We start from the raw sequence: 21,335 nt of genomic DNA, 5'->3' as shown, positions 1-21,335 counted from the left end.
ATAAAATTCAAATCTTTCACATAGAAATTTCAGTTTCTTATGATGCAGATTTCAGTTGCTACCACTCTGCCCCTCAGAACTACAAGTCCCCCCTTCCTTTCACATGCCTTATTGCCCCCCAAGAGTGAGCATCAATTCCGTAATTAAAACTGGATCTATCCCTCCAAGCTTTTGTATATGCTGGTTTCTGTCCGTATCATTGTTGATCTAGTCAACTTTAAATTTTTGCATATAATTCACTTTATAATGACATCTGAAGGTGAGGGGTTTCTTATTTCCCAAGGCAGTCCTTTTGTCAAATGCTATTACTGAATATGTTATTCAATGGTCTGGGTTATGATTACTTATAAACACACAAATATTTTTCTTTCCTTGCTATATCTTTATTTTTTTTTTTTTTTTTATTTTTTTATTTTTTTTTTGGTTTTTCGAGACAGGGTTTCTCTGTGGTTTTGGAGCCTGTCCTGGAACTAGCTCTGTAGACCAGGCTGGTCTCGAACTCACAGAGATCCGCCTACCTCTGCCTCCCGAGTGCTGGGATTAAAGGCGTGCGCCACCACCGCCCGGCTCCTTGCTATATCTTAAAATGATTAAAAACACATTATTCTTGTGTTTCTATTCTTAGAGGTTAATATCCACAAATCTAATACATATATCTTTTTCTCACCCACTAAAATTGGGGTCTGGAATTTTACTGCATATGCCCAACTGCAGTGTGATCATTCTGACAGAAAGCCCAGCTCCTCCCTTCATATAAGGCACACCTCAACCAGCTCCACAGTTGAGAGACAGGTTTGACAAGTTGTGGACCATTCAACAGAGAACTGCCATTGACTGTCTTCCTAGAGAGAGAGGGGTCTGGGGCACAGCTGTGCTGTCATGCACCACTTGGTCACCATTGGCCAAGAATACCTTCTGTCTTACTTAACTGAATTGTCTTTGCCCTATTCGCCAAGATGAGAATATTAAGTTGCACGGGAACTCATTCATCGGTGCTATAAAACTTACTGTGCAATGTGTGCAAAGGTGTGAGAATGGAAGGAGCTTTGGTAGAAGACATAGAGTACTATAATCAGTACAAAGGCAGCATGTATTCTTAAGTAGGAAGTTTGTCCCTCAACATAGAAATAAAAGCATGAGGTCTCCAAAGAGTGGTTCCTTGAGTATCACCATCGAATCATTTTCTTTTTTTTCCATATTTGAATCATTTTTTCCGATGTATTCTTGCCTAATTTCAATGTATGGGTTCCTAATTTCACACAATCATATACAACATGTTTGGACACACACAATGTCCAGTGACCCCCATCCACTCTCCCACTGAAACTCCCCAACAATCCCCCCCCCACTTTCATGTGTCATATCTCCTTGGTAATCTTCTTGAAAATGAGTTTAAGGAGCTGGCCTGTATTGGGGGAGGACTATTCACTGGAGGGTAGACAGGTAACAAGAGGCGACACTGTAGTGGAAACTGACTTCTTCCCAAACCCTCCTATTCTTCAAGTCCCATGAAGTTCCATTTTTCCTTCCTTAGGGGACCCCACATAATCAAAAATAGATCAGGTGTTGACTCCCCAGGTATATTTACTTTCATCAAATATTATACCTAAAATGTATTTTAACTAACACAACAGAACTTTGGCCTTTGACCATAATGTAAGAGACAGTCCTAGAATCCTCCTTGACATAATTCACAGGGAATACTCCATGGCCTAAGATATTCCTCAGAGTTGCTAACAAAATTCTGTGGTGCCCAACCAAGATTACATTATGGTGTGTTGAACACGCACAATCAACTTTAAGATCATAAGCATGCTCTTTGGAGTAGCGTTTGCAAATATACACGTGACTTGAATAGTACAGACTTGTCTCCATCCTCCAGGAGATTCAAAGTACTCATCTGTCGCCCGTTGTTCATTTTAATTGTGAAAATATAGGACACATTTGAGAAATACAGCTCTGGTGATCTATTACTTGAAGTCTTTGCATTAATTTCCAATAACTCTCTAAACAAATGCCAAGGCGGACACCCTCACTCCCGTAAATTATTGTTTATGAAGTAAGCAGCTACCTGATTTAAAACAGCAGATTTAAAATGTTACCCTAATGCTGCATCCTGGGCACCTTGCTGGGTTCTTACCTGCCTTGAATGCAGTGTCTAATTGATTTGAGAACTGTACACTCTAATCCATTTCTGTCTGAACCTCCTTATTATAAAAAAAAAACCCTAATGTTATTACCATGATTACCAACTTCCTTAAGTGTTTTGTTTCTAATTGCCTCCTCATTTAAAATTTTAACTTCCCTAACACTAATTTCACTCACTGTATGCCTTTCTCATTATAATAGTAAAAATGTTCACCTATTCTTAAGAAATATCAATTTCAAAATTCAAGGATTATACCTGCTTTTCCATTATGCTTAATGGCCTAGAATTAGTGAGTATTAAAGAAAAACAGATAGGGGGAAAATACAGTCTTTCCACAGTCCTTCCTATGTCACCTCAAGACAACTCCTGATGTGGGTTTCCTCTCTGTAAGCCATGAATACCATTGGTTAATAAAGAGGCTGTTTTAGACCTGCATAGGACAAAATAGAGGTAGGCGAGGAAAACTAAACTGAATGCCGGAAGAAAAAAGGCGGGTCAGGAGAAGCCATGAAGTCCTGCTGGAGACAGATGCTGGATAGAACCTTGCCAGTAAGCCACAGCTACGTGGTGATACACAGATTAATAGAAATGGGTTAAATTAAGTTGTAAGAGTTAGCCGATAAGAAGCTGGAGCTAATAGGCCAATCAGTGATTTAATCAATACAATTTCTGTGTGGTTGTTTCAAGTTTGGGTGACCGGGAAATGAACAACAAACTCTCATTTTCCACATGTTTAACACAAAAGATTAAGTCCTTTCTAGCCTTGAGTGATATGACTTGCTCCATCCCTGACAATCCCTTGGATGTTGTTTTCCCAGGACAGCTGCCATTTCAGGGACTTTAACTTGTTCTTCCATCTCTTAGAAAACATATTCTCCAGATAGCCAAGTGGGTTATCTACTCATCTTCAAACCTTCAATCAAATATGCAAATTCACTAAGCACTTTTCATTCCCCATCCTTCATCCCCATTGTGTTGTGTTAACACCACCATCTAAGGTGCTATTTACTTTATTAATTTTTAATTTTTGTTGCCTCTCATGTAATAGGCAAAATCTGCTGTGTCTTTGTCACTTAGACAGATGTATCACCTTTCATATCCCGTGAGTCCTCAAAGAAGCAGTAGTTTAAGTGCTATGGTGAATGTCCTATATTTGCAGATATAACTGAGTCTGTTGAGCAGCCCAGACTTCAGAGACGACTACTCCCACTAGGTGGTCCTAATGCTGTAACTACTTCATCCCTTAAAAGCAGTTGACAGTGGGCAGAGGAGTCAGTTGAAGTATAGCAAAGGAAGAAGACCGAGGAAAAATGAGACAGGGAGAGGATAAAGATGCTCAGGCATGAGGAGGCCATGGTATGCCTCAGACTGGAGAGAGAGTGTGATGAGAAAAACCATCATCCTAATGGAGGTGACAGAGGCTCTGGTAAGGGGCACCCCAGCCCTTACAGTCTCCAAGATGACCCTCATAGTGATAACTTGAATGAGCTTTGAAATGGCGTCTCCCAGACTCAGCCCAAGGAAGCACAGCTCTGTTATGAAAAGGTGATGCCCCCTTTAATTCTCCCTTCACAAAACCCACACAACAGATACTGTAGTGCCAACTGTAATCTACAGATACTCAGCAGACATTGTATTAAGTCACTGAAACTTCCTTTAACTTCTATGGCAGCAACAGAAAACTTACTACAACCTAGGAGAGTACAGGTCTGGGGTGGGGGCAGCAACTTTTGTTTCCTTGGTTTTTGTATCACTGGTGTCTTTACTTGAAACATAGAACAAATCATTAAAACAGCAAACTATACAACACTTTTGAATTAATATTTATTTGTCATATATACTTGCTTCCCCAAAACCTATATCTCAAAAGTAAATTAAATATTTACCCCAAAATATATTGAAAACTGATATTAAAATGCATGAACTGGATTGACTTGAGAATACTTTATTCAGGAGTTAGCATCTCCATAAGTTCCATGAAGCAAGATGTAGGAGGCAATCAAATATCGAGGTAGCCTAGCGCTTTCTAAAATGCAGAACACAACTTATCAGCAAGTGATAAAACCAGTTCCTGAGGCTGATATTTGAAGGAGGGAGGGGGAAGAGGAAGAGAAGGGGGAAGGACACAGAAGGAAAAAGACTAAAAGGTAAGAAAGAAAGAGAACCGAAACATCAGAGGCCAGCTTTAACTGACATGTGGCACATACAAAAGTGTGTGTTTGTGTGTGTGTGTGTGTGTGTGCATGTGTGCATGTGTGTGTGTGTGCGTGTGTGTGTGGTGTGTGTAATGAGTCACAAGATAAGGTATATATCTTACTGTCGGTACTATAATATAATTTCTCAACCACAGCCCTAAAGGTCATTTGCCTTTGTGCTGTAGGCTAGAGTGTAATTCAGGCCCTGACTGGAGAGGGATGAAGACAAATGGATGGGGATGTGCAGGATAAGAGCGGGGTGATCAATAAAGAACCACACTATTCTAAATGTGTACCTACATTTGCCAGGCAAAGTGAGCATTGGGAATGAAGAAGGCATACAAACTGTGCCATCTTAAAGGAATCAAGTAAACTTAATCCTCCTGCCATGTTCTTCCTTTGCCTTGGGTCTGAACAGCACCCTTGTCCCTGTTTAGATCTCCCAGCACTGAGCCTTGATATAAAATCCAGCTTTATCTGGAAGGGGCAACTTGAGGCTTTGATCAGTAAAATTCACAAGACACTGTTTCTTTCCTCCCTCCTAAAACTGGTCTTATCTGTCTTCTGAGGTTAGCCATGTATTAATGTCATATTAATTTAGCTGTGAAGGAAGTTAGAAATGTCCTTGGTACACACAGGGAGAGAGCTTGAAACTGAATTGACATCTTCATGCCTTTGAAGATGACAGAGCTAAATCAAGGACATTGCTAGTCTGTTATTTTAATAACATTAGTCTTGACACTATTTGCCATTGATTCCAATGTCCCCTCTATGCAGGATGCTGCCCAGAGATAAAAAAAAATGGTGCCACAAACGCTACTCATTTCCCCGTCTCAAATGCATGTGCTGCTTGTGGGCCATGATTATTTTATATATCTCTGTGTTGTCCATTTTCTCTAGTATGGTTGATGAACTTTACTAAGTAGGACTGGTGTAGTATAAAATAACAGCTATGTCAATGCTGTATTTCCTTTTATGCTTAAATTATGAGGATTGTTATTATATAATATGTTCATTTTCACTGTATCACCTTTAAAACTCAATTTTGTTCAAAGGTATATTTAAAAAATATATAATTCCTATCCTCTTGAGGTATTTGAAGTATATCATTAAAAACAAAAATACTCCAACTAGCTACAAATTATGCCCCCACGAATTCATCTTATACATGGGAAGAGTAGGCAGACTTTGGATACATTATTCCCAAAGATGATATTTCTAATGACAAGATGGAGTTTTTATCATGTTTTCGTTAAGTAAGAATCAAACCTAAGAGCTACAGACCCCTCTGTTTTGGAGCATGATGTCCTCACCAACAGATCAGAAACTGAAATTCTAAAGCAGTCCATGACTTCCTTAGATCTTCCCCACAGGAAAAAAAAATCAAAACATTAAAAGCAATGAAGTATAGTCTGTTTTTCCTGATGATCCCAACAGGGTTAAAGATATTTTCTCATATCTTACAAGCTCTGCAGCACCTTTCCCCCCTGCTATTTTGTATTGTATAATTAGCATATAATTATGTGCTCTTTTACACTGGAGAGACTATTCTTTTATTAATGACTCTAAAAAAAAAGTTCCTCACTATTTATCTTTGAAAGAGAGTTTAAAATAAAAGGCTCATATGACTTTTCCTCTCTCTTTATCTTAAGTCTTAAAAGTAATGTAGGAGATAGTTTTGCATGTCATAGGTGCTCCTAAATTTTTCTTCTTAAGCATGAGAAGGGGAAAAAAGATTTGGAAACAGTTGTTGCATTTTCTATGCTTTTCAGACTAAAGGGGTTTGAAAACAAAAATTTGATGTTGCCTAAAACTATCTGTTCTTTTTCTTCCCTGCTTTCTCGGGGGGGAAAAGTAGGTCAGAACAACAACACCAAAGCTCTCTGAATGGATTATAAAGGCAGAAGCAGGGTATAATTAACATTTGTGATCAGGGCAATGAGGCTCCAAATTAGTCAGATGAACTCACCCAGCCCTGATTTCTAGTCCATTCTGGAAGATGCCATTTCTCTCGGCTGAGGCCATGCACGCCTCACTGCTTGGATCTGCCTGCCTGACTGTTCTCCTTCCACTGTGGGGCTTACCTGAACATTCCAGATTGGATATGGGCAATAATATGGGAAGGTGTACATTACTGAAAATTTTAATCATTTCTCCAGCCATTTCGCTTGCAATGAAAATCCCATATGACCATCATGTTTTGCCTCTGAAACACAAATAGCCCTGGGCTAAGAGCAGTTCACAAGGTACTTTGCAGCCTTTTCCAGTTCCTCTTCTAGGCATCCTATTGTGTACAGAACCTGCCAAATCAGGGATAATGGTTTCATAGTGAATAAGTCGCCCCAGCTTACTTATTCAAGACTGGTAATTTGACAACAACAGCATTAGGCTTATGCTTCTTAATAATATATAATTATTTACACTTGGAAGAATCACCTCTGTCCACTACTCATTCTTTGTGTAGCGCTATTGTGGCCCAACCTTCTTAAGAGTGTTTCTTTCTTTTCTCACATTTTACAATGTTATAGTGGGAAAGGCAAAGCTGATAACATTAAAAAAAAAAACTTTAACTTTTTATGGTAGTATAGCAATATTTGATCAAATAGTTTTGTGAATTCAATCAATACTTGTATTTGTACAATTTTGACAGGTCAGGTAAACTATCATAGTATCCAGCTAATTGAAAATATCTAAGTATGTCTATGTTTTACAAGTGTTTTTCCTTAGGGTTGGAGAGATGACTCTGGTTAAGAGCATCCACTGCTCTTACTGAGAACCTGAGTTTAGTTCCCAGAACCCAATGTGGATGAGCCTACACTTGTAACTCCTGTTCCAGAGTTTCTTATTCCTCTCTTAGCCTTTTCAGACATCTATACTCATATTCACATACGAACACAAAGGCATATATGCATATACATAAAGAAAATTTTAAATGATTAAAATGCAAGAAAAATTAAAATATATACCTAAAACAATTAAGAATTAAAATGTTTCTTATAAAAGAAACAAAGGAAAAAATAATTTACAATGATAAATCAAAAAGTTCCCTTTTTCAAGACATTTTATCTTTTCCCTTACTATTTTTCCTGCTATAATGAGAATCCTAGTCTCAGAATCACTAGAGATCTTAGAAGCAATTCAATCCAAGTACCTACAACAGTATTAATCCAGAACAGATGATGAGAATTCTTTCTTGGATGATATACAGATGTTAAACACTGATAAACACTATTAAAGTTGTAGCTAGTTCGTGTGGGCCAATTGTCTGTATTCTGTCAAATATATATATTGGTTTTTCGAGACAGGGTTTCTCTGTGGCTTTGGAGCCTGTCCTGGAACTAGCTCTGTAGACCAGGCTGGTCTCGAACTCATAGAGATCCGCCTGCCTCTGCCTCCCGAGTGCCTCCCGTGTTCTGGGACACCGCCCGGCTATGTCAATTATATCTGAAATAAATACTGATTGGTAAGTAGCCAGGCAGAAAGTATGGGTGGGACAACAAGACAGGAAGTAGAGGAAGGTCAATGAGAACAGGAGAATTCTGGGAAGAGGATGCAGTCCTTTACCCGCTGCAAAGGAAGCAAGATGTGACTGCCTCACTGAAAAAGGTACCAAGCCATGTTGCTAACATATACCAGAATAATGAACTAATATAAGTTATAAGAGTTAATAAGAATCCTGAGCTAATGGGCCAATCCATTTACAACTAATGTAGACCTCTGTGTGATTTCTTTGGGACTTAACGACTGCGGGAACTGGGTAGGATAGAAAACTCAGACAACAGCTAGCGTTAAAAGTAAGTCTGCTAAGTTCTTGCTGTAAACCTGACTTCTGATGTCCATTTTCCAGTCAGGGAGAAATGATGGAGCCACAGAGCAATCTAACTCCATCATTTGCAGCCGTTGGGCTCCTGGCATCCCTGAGCGGCATAACCAGTCAGACTTCCCTTCTGCCATCATCAGTATCAACTGCTAACCCTGAGATGCTTCAGGAAAACTGCTTTACAACCACTATCATTCCCCTGGCACTAGAGACACTACTGGTGTGCTGTGAAGCAATTTTCTATCAGACTTTGTGTTGTCACAAGTTTGTAGGAACTCTAGATAACCCTGCAACCACCTAAGCTAGCAGAGGAAAAATTAAGCCATTGACGTATCAGAGGGACTTGCAGCCTTAAAAGACAAGGCTGCAAATGGTCCAAAACTTAAGCATCAATGGCTGTGTTTGGTTTAAACACTATATAAGCTTGCTTTGTAGGCTCACTTATTGAATTGGCTTAGAATTCTCTGAGCCTTCTGCCCTGGCATTACACACTCAATGTGAGGCTTTCCTTAAGCAGTCTTTTCTTGTCTGCTTTCAGTAGTGAAGGCTGAGCTGGTAACATAGAGAAAGAAACAATAGAGGCAGAAGAGCCACGGTGATGGATTTGAAGCACAGAAGTAGCCCAGCAGTCAGCGTGGCAGATGAGTTGTGAAAAGGGGAAGACAGACATATGTCTGACAGTGGGGGAAGCAATTTGGGAGCATTTGTGGCAGAATTCATGAAGGACGTAAAAGAATAAAATGCTACAAGGATACCGAGCAGACAAACTCAAAGCTGGCTTCATTTCTGTGAATGGGTGAGAGATATTTGCTTTTTCTCCTATCTGCTTCCACTTGCCTATGGCCACCACTTGTAGCTACCAACTACACACATAGCAAAAGCCATCAGGGATATAGAGTTTGAAGAGCTTCCTGTCTGGTTCCATTTTTTATCCTATGATGTCAGCATAACCCTCAGCCTGATGATGGAGGACAATGTATCCTATAAGGTCCTCCACTGCCATCTGTTCATAGGAAGAATGAAAGAAAATCAAAAAACGTTGTTTAATAGCACGTAGTACCATACTACTAAAGCAAGCTATAGGGTCTAGATGTGGTTTTACTGTCCAGAACCACCCACTCTTTCATCTGTCCTCTTTCTACACATTGGACTAAGTTCTGTGAAGGTGAAGCTTAGTTTTAATTTTGAATTATTGAGAATTGGCCAACAGGGAAAGAAAAGGCACCATTAGAGAATAGTTTTTGAGAATTTCAACATTGCCTTGACCTTTTCATTTCAGTGATCCAGAAAGTTAAATATATTCTTAAAGGTCTATCCCCTATGAAAAGAACTGTAGGAAAATTTAATAATTATCATTTAATAATATATTAAATCGTATGTTAAAATTAAGTAGCAGTTACATATTAAGGGATCAATTTTGAGATTCAGGCTATGTAGCTGAATCTTGGTCCCTCAATTAATTACCATTATGACCTTGGGAAGCCAGTTAACTTTGCAAAGCATTGGTTTACTCATCAGTAAAATGGAGATGAAAATATCTTCTTTGTGGAGCTATTAAGCAGAGTAAATTAGATAATGTATTTAAAGTACCTTGTTCGGTGTGCAGCATATGTTTATGGGTCCAGTAAATGTCAGCCTCTCCTTGTCCAATGAACTAATGAAAACACGGAATGGCTATAGAGAGCTCACTTTTTTTCCTTATTTACTTTGCCATTGTCTTTCAGAATCTCAAATCTTTAGTGAATTCCCATTAGTCTTATTTTTGGTAGGAACAGTGTGGGGGGAAATAATTTCATGGTAATAAATACCTTACAAGAAAATTTTATATCAACAAAATATTGACAAATTAGAAAGAATTAGAACTTTTGCCAGCCCACTGAATAATAGAGTTATTCTAGCTAACTGACCATGTACTTGGCACAAAGAATCAAGAATAACTGGCAAAACAATAAAGTATATTCTTTATTTGTGCTATCTAAAACATGGACACATCTGGTGCATCTAGTGTTAATGTACTGATGACATTACTTGACAAGGTCGAATGTGTTGGGATGACAGCAATAGAATAATGACCTGAAGATACTCAGAAGAAAAAATTTTAATTTCATGTCAAGTAAATAATATTATCTAGCTTGGTGTCACTTTTAATAAATTTTTACCATTATTTTATTTTATTGTTCAATTATTCAACTTTAGTCAATTGCCAATGCTCCTTCAAAACAAACTGAAAAGTATAAAATTTTAATTTTCAATTGTACTTTTAAAAATATATAATTTATATATAATTACATATAACTTTTACATATATAATTATATTTAAAATGGAAATCAAATTCTTTCAGTCCTGGAAATTCATGCAGTCAATGGAAGATTAAAAATTAAATGGCTTCTTGCTCCTCTCCCATCTCCATGGAAGTTCTTGAGACCAAAAGTCCATCTCTGCCCAAAGCATTGCTTTGTGTTGATCCTGAATCACCTCTCCATTACCCATTACACAGATTGTGACCCTTTACTCTTAGAAAACTAATTATATGTCCCAAACTCAGGAAAATCAAAACAACCCCCTTCACAATACAGACAGAACCTAAGTTGTAAATATATATGGAGCCATATGTAAATTAATCATATGGAATCTCTTTTAGAATTTATTCCCATAACTACTCAGCTGAAGAACAGGGGTTGGGGCCAGTTGTCTGCCATGTCTGTGGAAGTAGGGGGCATTCGTGCTGTTAGCAGAACCTTATGAGAACACGGTGATCATTCATCAGAAAACATGGAGGTGGATGGCGTGTGGTAGGAGATGGTATTCTGAAATAAAAATGTGCTATGAAGAAATGAATCAATGGGAAATTCACATTATATAAAGCAATACCATTCCATTCTACAACGTCCCTTAAGATGCCACAGTACACAGCCTTCTCTCCACTAACTCGGAGATCCTTTGCCTCCCAGGCTGGCTGTCCACTCACCCTGGTTGTTTTCACTTTGTTTCCAGAGGAACAGCTCCACCCTTTCCGATCTGGGAGGACTTTACACTCCTCTCCCTCCAGGCATGGCTGCATATGACACCACCATTTTTGTTCCACTATGGATGCTGTAAGGAGAGAGGAAAATTAGCTCACTATTTCTATTCGGGACTGCCATGGGACAAAATGCACTGATCCAACTAATCTATTTTGTATTTTCAAGAATTTCTTTTACATATAAAATTTTATTTTACCACTGTAAGGACAACTAATATGGGATATATGATAATAAATTTCTAAATGTTCAACAGAAAGTAATAACTTTACTCACTGTGTTGAAGGTTGTTTCAAGCAAAAATATAGACTTCATGAAACTAATATTTTGAAAAACTCTGCACTGATTTATATAAATACATAATAAACTATACCCACGCCAAGATGAATCAATATTTTAAAGTCAATGGAATGCTCCCCATGAGCAAGCTGAAAATCAGGAGACTGTTTGTAGATTTAATATGTTTTTCTCTTTTTCTTTATCATAAACAGCAATTTCTTCACAAAAAATATTCCACATAAAAATTACTGTTTATGATGTAACAATTACTAGCCTCACACAAAGATTTGTAATCTACTGTAATAATATGAACTATCAAACAAAAAACCAACATTTACATCCATCTCCATTGAAATCGTTTTATGTGAATTATGTTTGCAGCCAGTCATTCATGCACATGGAGTTGAATTTTTTTCTCTTCTTTTTAAACTCTGTCCAAGGTTTTTGAACATATATTACCTAACCCTCTATAGGCATCTTGCATTTCCTAAGTAATTTATGTATCTACCATCTACCAGGAAATCTGTATTTTATGACAACAATATCAGAAGCACATTGACTAACTGGAACCTCGTTATAATGCTTTTGTAACAGAACTATGTGAGATGTGACTAACTCTAGCTAGAGGTATTCGTGTCACACAAAGCCCCCCCCCCCAGGTAACTTTCTGCCGTGTGATCTACGGTGTGGTCCCCTGGGAGTGACTTCAGTGGGCAGCATTATAGCGGGGTTCCAGTTCTGACGATGTTGTAAGAGTGAGCAATGAAAGAGGTCGCACCATCCACACAAGATGGAGCTGCTCGTGTGGTGCCTGCCACCTGCCCAGGGAAGCAGGAGCACTTGACCGTCTGGGACCGTTCTTCTATCTTGTTCTTGTTACAGCATCTGTGCAGGGCCACCACCTCGCAAGTTCCCGTCTTAACATGGTGAGCTGTGCAAACAGAAACAGAAGAGAAAACCATGTTGAGGAAGATTTGGACGCTTTGTTTCCTGTTTTCAATGAGAAATATTTCAAAATATCGCCGTATAATAGATCTGCCAAGCAAAGAACCAGAAATACAATGATGTCGGGGCCCTAATGCAGATTTGATTTTTCTTTTCTAAATGTACTGAGACCATTTCTGTCAGTAAATAATTGGTGAAGCAGGAACAATTAGTGACTAGATTAGAATGAGTTGTTAAAGGAATCTGAAATAGAGAAGCAATCTGTAATTCTGTAAAAGTGTATTTATTTGCGCAGTTCATACCTCTCTCTTCAATGTGTTAATCACCAGAACATAAATCCCTGGAAGTGGTACCTTATAGTAGGCTTGTTGAGGCCAGTCACACAATCGCAGCAGGGTGATGTAACAGTCGTGAGCCTTCTCAGCATAGAGAGAGAGGCTTTGGCAGAGGACACCCCTTCAGGAAGCAGTGAATTGCGTGAACACCGCAGCCTCAGAATATCCTGCCCAGTTTCCCTGGAAATAAACTAATTGGAAGACTCTAAAAAAATACCACCATTTTCTTACAAGTTCCAGCCAATGTCGGGACCCATAATCATTCCTCTTTCCATTTTGCCTGAGGAGACAACCGCCACCGAATGGCAACAACTGCGGGCAGAACGTGCATGGATTGCGTCTGGAAGCCAGCCACCTGGAAAGCCAGTATCATCAGCCGCCAAGCTCACAGAACCATTTGTCCAACCTTAGAGTAAGATGAACGACAGACCTCTGGGGATGATTGAAAATTCGGAATCTCATGACATGCCTTGAAGGGACTCAAGTTTGTCTACGTCAGAATTGCTTTCTCCCCACATTTCTTCTTTAACTCATTGTCCTTAAAATGACAGGTCACAAAGTTCCATCTCCTGAGTGAGATTCAGAGCATTTTTAAAAACAAAATTAAGCATCTACTAAAAGAATGTGCTTCAAGAAAACATTTTAATGTAACATTAAGATAGGAATTTTAATGGGTAGGGAATTGGCTATAGTTTAATACTATATACTACATAGTTTAACACTATATATAGTTTAATACTTTGAACCTCCTCTCCCCATAAATAAGATCAGCGCATCATGCATTTATATCAACCTGCCTGGTAGAGATGAACAATGGAACTGGCAGTTAACTCACCTAAGCTTTTCTGGAGATGAAAATCTTATATAACGTAACTTCTTATCCCTCCATGTGAGACCTAGAAACTGTGACAGGTGCTTCTCAGAACAGCTAGAAAATGGGTGCGATCTCCAACACCACGGATAGCCGTGTCACCAGAGATGCCAGTGGGAGAAGTTCTCTATGTTTGAGTCAACTGCATGTATTGAAACCCAAGCTAAAATATATAAGACCCAGACTTCTGGCCTGAGCCTCTTATACTCTATAATTTTCCCCTCGTTGAGCGTGAGTCACTCACTCTTAACTTCCCAAATATACCATGCTTCTGTTATAATACACAATTGATACTGCCTGCTGCACTGTACTTGGTGACAGTTAAAATGAGTGACTACCACACATTACAAACTTCTCTGAGTACTGGAGCTGTGATGAATTAACAGGACAAAGACGTTTCCTGTCCTCAGGGAGCTTACATTGCCGGGAAGAAAACAAATAATAAACACTCAAGTACATTATGAAGTCAGTAAATATTTGAAGGAAATCCACTACAGAGATGTGGTTGAGAGTAACAGCGGGGGAGGAGGGGACTCTCATCTACATTTGAAAGTTCCAGGGCATTCTCTAGAGTAGACATAGTGTGAGTGACAGGCTGAATTAGAAGGAAGCAGCACCCTTTATGAAGACCCAGAGAAAGAGAGAAAACGCAGAAAAGAAAAGCAGTGGCCTGTTTCTGAAACTGAAAAAATGTTCTCCTGGGCTGTAGCTCTCACCTTTAAGTCCAGCATTTAAGAAGCAGGGGCAGCCTGATCTCCAGGTTCGAGGACAGCCTGGTCTACAGAGCAAGTTCCAGGAAAGCAGGGGCTACCAAGAGAAACTCTGTCTTGAAAAAACAAAATGCAGCTATCAACAAAAAACAAAAACAAACAAAAAGGAAAGAAGTAATGGTCTAATAGAGAGTATCTGAGAAGGGGGCAGGGTTCACAGGAAGCAGGAGGAGGGAGAGGAGAATTACATTTCTTTTGGCCCTGCTAAGCACAAGGTTGATACAGCCATCATGTTATGTATAAATAAAGTGACTATTCATGAAGCGGAGCTTGCAGGAAAGAGTTGGGCTGAAAACACACACAACCCTGAGATCCCTATAGGTTGTATGGGAAACTAGGAACTGAAGAAGACTGTTATGGGGATGTGACCCACCCAGGGGAGGAACAGGAAATGAGCACTAATGGGGCTCACGTGATGTGGAAGACAGCAGAACTAAGGGCCGCTGGTGGGAACAAGGGAAAGCACAAAGAACAAGAGCACTAAAGAGCACAGAATAAAATACATCTGACGGCAGGGATTGATCAGCACTGTCAGACCTGCTGAAGATCCAATTAAACGAAAAGAAGTAATTGTCCATTTAGAAAGTAATATACCCTGGATCGCTAAGGCAATCTTGAGCAAAGGGAATAAATCTCTGACAAAGACATCAAGAACAGGTGAAGAGAAAAGGCAGTACTTCCAATAAGTGGTCTTGTGATACATGCACACCCAGAAGAATAAAGTTAGACCCTTGCCTTACACTACATAGAAAAAGCAACACAAAGTGAACCCAGAGACTTAAATGAAGGACCTGGAAGTGCAAAATTATTAGAGTAAAACATACACAAGATATGTCTATGACATTGGTCTGAGCATTATTTGTTTTTTTTTTTAGATACAACTTTAAAAGCACAGACAACAAAAGCAAAGATTTAAAAACAGATCATAGCAAACTCAATAAACTGTGTGGCAAAAGATAATCAAAAGAGAAAAAGCCTGTGGAATAGAATAATATTACATAAAAGGTGATAATAATAAATAAAAGGCTAATAATAATAAATGATTATATCCAATATATGTAAGGAGCCCAAACAACTCAAAAGCAAGAAAATAGTTGGCCAAATTTAAAATAGAAAACTCGTTAAGAGAAGATGTAGACAGGGCTAACAAAAATATGGAAAATTCTCAATATCCTTAATTACTAATATGGTATAAGTCAAAAAGCATGAGATGTCATCCATATCGAACAATTATTACCAGAAGCAAAGACTAAGAAGTGTTGGTATGTGGAGGAAAAGGAATGTTTAGCTATTGTCACTGGGGATGTAAATGGTCCCAGCCATATGGAAAACAATATGCAGGAACCTTGGACACAAGAACTGAACTTTCGTATGATCTAGCAACCCCAATGTAAATAAACATTCTAGCCCTATGGAAAACAGTATGCAGGAACCTCAGACACAAAACCTGAACTTCTGTATGATTGAGAAATCCCAATGTAAGCACACATTCAAAGGAAATGATACTCATGTATTAAAGAAAACACTGAGCTTCTGTGGTTGCTGTACCTTTATTTATAAAGCCAAGAAATTGAATCAACCAAAGTATCCATCAGCAGGTGACCAGACATATATACAAAGTGTCCATCAACAGGAGACAAGACATACAAACAAAAGGGTACCCTTCGGTATAAAGATAATGTGATCCTTCCATTTTTTATAACACAGATGGACTTCCAGAATACTGCACCTTTAAGGGAGCAAGGCAGGAACCAAAGAAGGGTACTATATGATCTCATTAATATGTATGATATGACAAAGTTTAATTCAGAAAAGTATAACAATAGTTACTAGGCACCAAAGTGGAGAAGCAAATAACGCCTGTAAAGGGAGACAAAAATCTAAGAGATCAGTTATATTACATGGTTATTACAGTTTAAAATATCTAAGAGAATAAATTTTAAGTTTTATTTCAAAAAACTACATGATAAAATTTATGTATTAATTGATTCAACACAGCAATTATAAAAACATACTTATTTTAAAATATAAGTATGTACAAGACAAATGCAGGCAATTTCGTCAATTAAAATTAAAAGTAAGTGTAGTAAAGCATAAATTAAAAACATAGTTGCTAGATTCCAATCTAAGCTCCTTTCTGTAGCTGTTTTGCCTGAAGCAAAGTACCCACTCCCTCCAGATAATAGTTCTCTTCATCTCCATTAGGAATATTATCTACAGGTTAAGGATGAAATGAAGTAATATGTAGAGCATGTTTAGAACATTGCCTGTCCTATAGTAGATGTTTCTATAAGCTACCTATTATCATTTTGACAATGAGAATATTCACATATTGACTACTTAGCCTAGGCACAAGAAATGTTTAATGGTAGGAGAAAAGTAAAACCATACTTGAAGTAAGCACAGTAGAGGATTGTTACAAGGAGAACAGAAGCATACTGCCAGTAAATACAGTAGCGAATAGGAGGTGAAGTTGTAGAGAGAATAATAAAAAATTCTTTCAAAAGAGTTTTCTGTGATGGGAGAAGAGAATAGAAAAATAGAAAGCCTGTGAAACCAACAGAAATTTGTAAATGGATGTTTAAAAAAAAGCACTCTTATTTTCTGGCCTGTCTATTAGGGAGAGAGAAAATGACAGTGCATGCAGGAAGGAAATGGGCAATTGAAAAAGAATCTTCTCAAGGAGGGAGAAGGAAGTGAAATACAAGGCACCCAGGGGGAAGTCACATTTAGGTGTTGTGGAGACACAAAGAACATTAGCAAGACTAAAGGTGAAAGATGTGGGTCTGGAGGTGGGCAGGGGAGCCAACTGATCAAGGTGAAGCTGGGGTACTTGAATGGCTTGATTTCATCTATTCTTCCTATGAAGGAACAGAAAATTTTCAGAAGAAAAAGGAGAGCATGAAGTAGGTGTCCACAGATAGAAATCTTCTGAGAAGATGCAGTAGAACCTCACAGGGATTAGTTTAGACATGGTCACTTACAGAGATCATGAGAAATAAAAAGTGCCTGAGTTTACAGAGCAGGTAGAACAGAATGTCTGTGTGGTTAGAGATTATTTAGGATGGTGGAATTTTGGTGATTAGGAAAACAGAGATATACTGTAGTAACTATACTGTAATCCTCCTTAGAAGTCTCTCCCAAGAAGGCTGGATCATTGTATCAGAAAGGAATAGAATCCAAAATTCATGTGAGCCCCAGAGCCTGATGTCAGAACTCCTAATCTTCATAGGCTTGACTTCTCTGTGCATGGTCCACACAACCTGGAACTGCCATGACTTACCAGCTACTGCTTAACACCCAGATTACACACCTTTCAAATCTTGTCTCACAAATCCTCAGGACCAATTTCCCTGTGACCAGTCAGAGTCCACTCACCATTGCTGACCACTCTAAAAGAGCCCGGGCATACTCTTGGGTCCTCCACTTCACTGCATTTTTCATCTTCTCCACTGAATAGATACCCCTCATAAACCTTCTGACTGACTCCTATGTGTTATTAACTCATCCTTTCCCTTCAACTGATGACTCTGCTTCTCTACCCCTAAACAGTGGTACCTTTGCTACTGTTAGAGTAGCCAAAATTACCTGATGTGATCCCTACTATTTAGGTTGTAAGAGATGGGAGGTGTTAGACAAATAGAGATGATCACCAGAATCAAGATCTAAGGAGAACTGGAGATGGAGATGAGGTTTATGAAGGTACTATGAGCAAAAGAGTGTAGACTTTGTCTAGTTAGATATAAAAGGAGCAAGGAGACCAGAAAGGGAAAGTGAAGCAATAGAAAGGAAGGGCATATGGTGATGGACCTTCCAAACAGCAATTCAGAAATTTAAGGTAGAAAGAGCCCATCAGCAAAGGAAGACAAGAACTAGGAGAGATAGCCAGGGCAGTTTGAGCTTAAGTATGAGCTAAGCTGCTCAAGAACAACAGGGGCATGTGCTGTGTCCTGAGGATTGAGTCTAGAAAGGAGGGGAAAGGAGTACTTAGTAACTCAGGAGGTAGTGAGGGGTCAAATACCTTGGAAATGAAGCCAGGTCCAGGTTAGATAGCAGAGAGGAAGATACAGCAACAGGAACAATTTGAGGTAGGAGAATTGGAGTATCTTCTTGAGCTCTCTCATGTGTCCTGGAGAAAGAGTCTATCCCACCTAGGAAAGTGTCCCTCAGTGGAAAAACATAGTGGGGCTGATGAAATGGTGGCATATAAGTAAAGTCATTCTGCTAGTCTTGCTCTAGAAAATGTCTTCAGGTTTGGTGAGTGGGAAAAGGAGGTGTTTCAAGAGCTCTTTAATGGGAAACCTGAGAAGAGATAATGCATGGAGTGTCAATGCTGTAAAGAGTCTGAGGCAAGAGGGGGCATACAGATAGATCTTAAGTACAATGAGCAGTGGTTGATATTCCAAATGAAACTTATACTGACTATGTACAGCAAAGAAAGGGGAGGGGTTCTGTAGGCCAGAAGAGGCAATGAGACCATTTCAAAAGATATATCAAGAACCTTTAGGATGGTTTCCTTTTGTCCAGTTAGACAGCATCATCTGGGGGTTTGACAGTCTGATCTGAGAAAAATGCTGAGAGGATAAGAGAATTAACAGAGGATACAGTCTCCGTATCAGTGGCTCAGAAGAGCCCTAAGAGAGAGTGCAGAGAAAGGTCATTTACATACTGAGGGAGGCTTCTGACAGTGAGGATAAAGTTCAGTAGGTCCCAGGCAAAAGACCTGAAGAAGTGAGGGGTATGATGAAAAACTGTGGAAAGGACTGTTCAGACCTCAGACTGTTCAAACATCTGCTATGTCTCCTTCTGCTCCTGATTTGGACCTTGGGATTTCAGTCCGGTGCTCCAATGTGGGTCTCTGTCTCTGTCTCCTTTCATCGCCTGATGAAGGTTAATATCCAGGAGGATGCCTACACTGAGACAATGGGGATGTTCTATCGGGAACTCACCAAGGCCAGCTGGACTGGGTCTGAAAAAACATGGGATAAAACCGGACTTGCTGAACATAGCGGACAATGAGTACTGCCGAGAACTCAAGAACAATGGCACTGGGTTTTGATCCTACTGCACGTACTGGCTTTGTGGGAGCCTAGGCAGTTTGAATGCTCACCTTACTAGACCTGGAAGGAGGTGGGAGGTCCTTGGACTTCCCACAGGGCAGGGAACCCTGACTGCTCTTCGGGCTGATGAGGGAGGGGGAGTTGACTGGGAGAGGGAGAGGGAAAAATGGGAGGTGGTAGCGGGGAGGAGGCAGAAATCTTTAATAAATAATAAAAAAAAAATCTGCTATGAGGGGGTATTTAAGTGCCCAAGTAAACGCAAAAATGTCTTGTCAAGTTGGGACAAGATGTCTTTGAGATCCAGAAAAGGAAGAAGAGATGTGAAAGGGAACATGTTGAATAGAGGGTGTAAGGGTTGAAGACAACCAAGTGAATAAGAATTACAGCTTGGTTAATCAGGCATAGGTCTTGGAATAGGCAATGAGAGTTGTTTTGATTTTTTGACTACCAGAATTAAGAGTGTTATGGAGATAGTTAGTAGGCAATAAAATAAGAGCTTTAACAAATGTGATGATTATGTTTTTAAGTATCTTAAGTCCCTCAAAAGTGAGTGGATACTGAATTTCACGCACAAATGCAGAGGATCGTATAGTCTGATCATATCAGAGTATGGTGGGTGATGGTAAGAGAATATATCTCAGACCTGGGAATAAACAGAAAATAAGAGTGCAGGGGTCTCCTTTAGGAGGATGCTAGCCTGAAAAATAGAGCAGAAGGAAGAGAATTGTTATGTTGGGGACTTTTAATGGAAAACTAAAAGAGATATAGAATTTTTGGGAGAATGTAACTTTCAGGAGATGGATCAGATAGCTGGAACTGAACATCCGGGAATGGGGTTTTTAGAGCCAGAGGATCAGGGAGTTTTCTTTGAGATTGTGTTTCCTAGGAATGTCAGAAAGTCTCACCTACATGGCTGTATAAACATGAGATGAACAAGGATAACACCAATAGACATGCCAATATGAACCAGGAAAAGTCAAGAGACCTCAACCCGACAACTAAGGAATATTGAGAGTGGGAGAAATTGTCTTCCTCAGGAAAGAGCACATGATTTGGTTATCCAGTATCTAATGGTCAGCCCTGAAAACATGCATACAGATAACATTACACAGACTTGGCAAGTTGCTTTTATGTACTGTGGGATAGATAGATGGATGGATTGATGAATGGATAGATAGATGATAGATAGATAGATAGATAGATAGATAGATAGATAGATAGATAGATAGATAGATAGATGGTAGATGATAGATAGATAGATAGATAGATAGATAGATAGATAGATAGATGATAGACAGATGATACATGCATACATACATACACACATACAGATAGATAGATACATACATACATAAATATATACATACATACAAAGATACAAAGGTACATGATAGATTGATAGATAGATAGATTATAGATAGATGATACATACATACATACATGCAAAAATACAAAAGTACATGATAGATAGATAGATACATACATAAATACAAACATACATACATACAAAGATACAAAGGTACATGATAGATAGATAGATAGATAGATAGATAGATAGATAGATAGATAGATAGATACATGAAAGACAGATGATACATGCATACATACACACATACAGATAGATAGATATATGATAGATAGATAGATAGATAGATAGATAGATAGATAGATAGACAGATAGATGATAGATAGATAGATAGATAGATAGATAGATAGATAGATGATAGATAGATAGATGATAGATAGATAGATAAATAGATAGATAGATAGACAGATAGATGATAGATAGATAGATAGATAGATAGATAGATAGATAGATAGATGATAGATAGATAGATAGATAGATAGATAGATAGATAGATAGATAGATAGATGATAGATAGATGATAG

The 21,335-nt window shown here is 38.8% G+C and overlaps 1 protein-coding gene across 4 annotated transcripts in view; it reads right to left on the bottom strand.

The window, feature by feature from the left end:
* Tafa2 (TAFA chemokine like family member 2) overlaps positions 1-21,335 on the bottom strand; it is a 439,738-nt gene that overhangs the window by 25,369 nt on the left and 393,034 nt on the right. For all 4 annotated transcript variants that reach the window (XM_075954344.1, XM_075954345.1, XM_075954342.1 and 1 more), the window contains exons 3-4: positions 12,243-12,395; positions 11,134-11,258 (exon numbers count right to left, since the gene is read on the bottom strand). In XM_075954344.1, coding sequence (XP_075810459.1) covers positions 11,134-11,258; positions 12,243-12,395 — 278 coding nt within the window. The remainder of the gene's footprint in view (positions 1-11,133; positions 11,259-12,242; positions 12,396-21,335) is intronic.

Source organism: Microtus pennsylvanicus, chromosome 20 (assembly GCF_037038515.1).
Source record: "Microtus pennsylvanicus isolate mMicPen1 chromosome 20, mMicPen1.hap1, whole genome shotgun sequence".
NCBI lineage: Eukaryota > Metazoa > Chordata > Mammalia > Rodentia > Cricetidae > Microtus > Microtus pennsylvanicus.
This window is presented reverse-complemented; position numbering and strand designations above follow the sequence as displayed.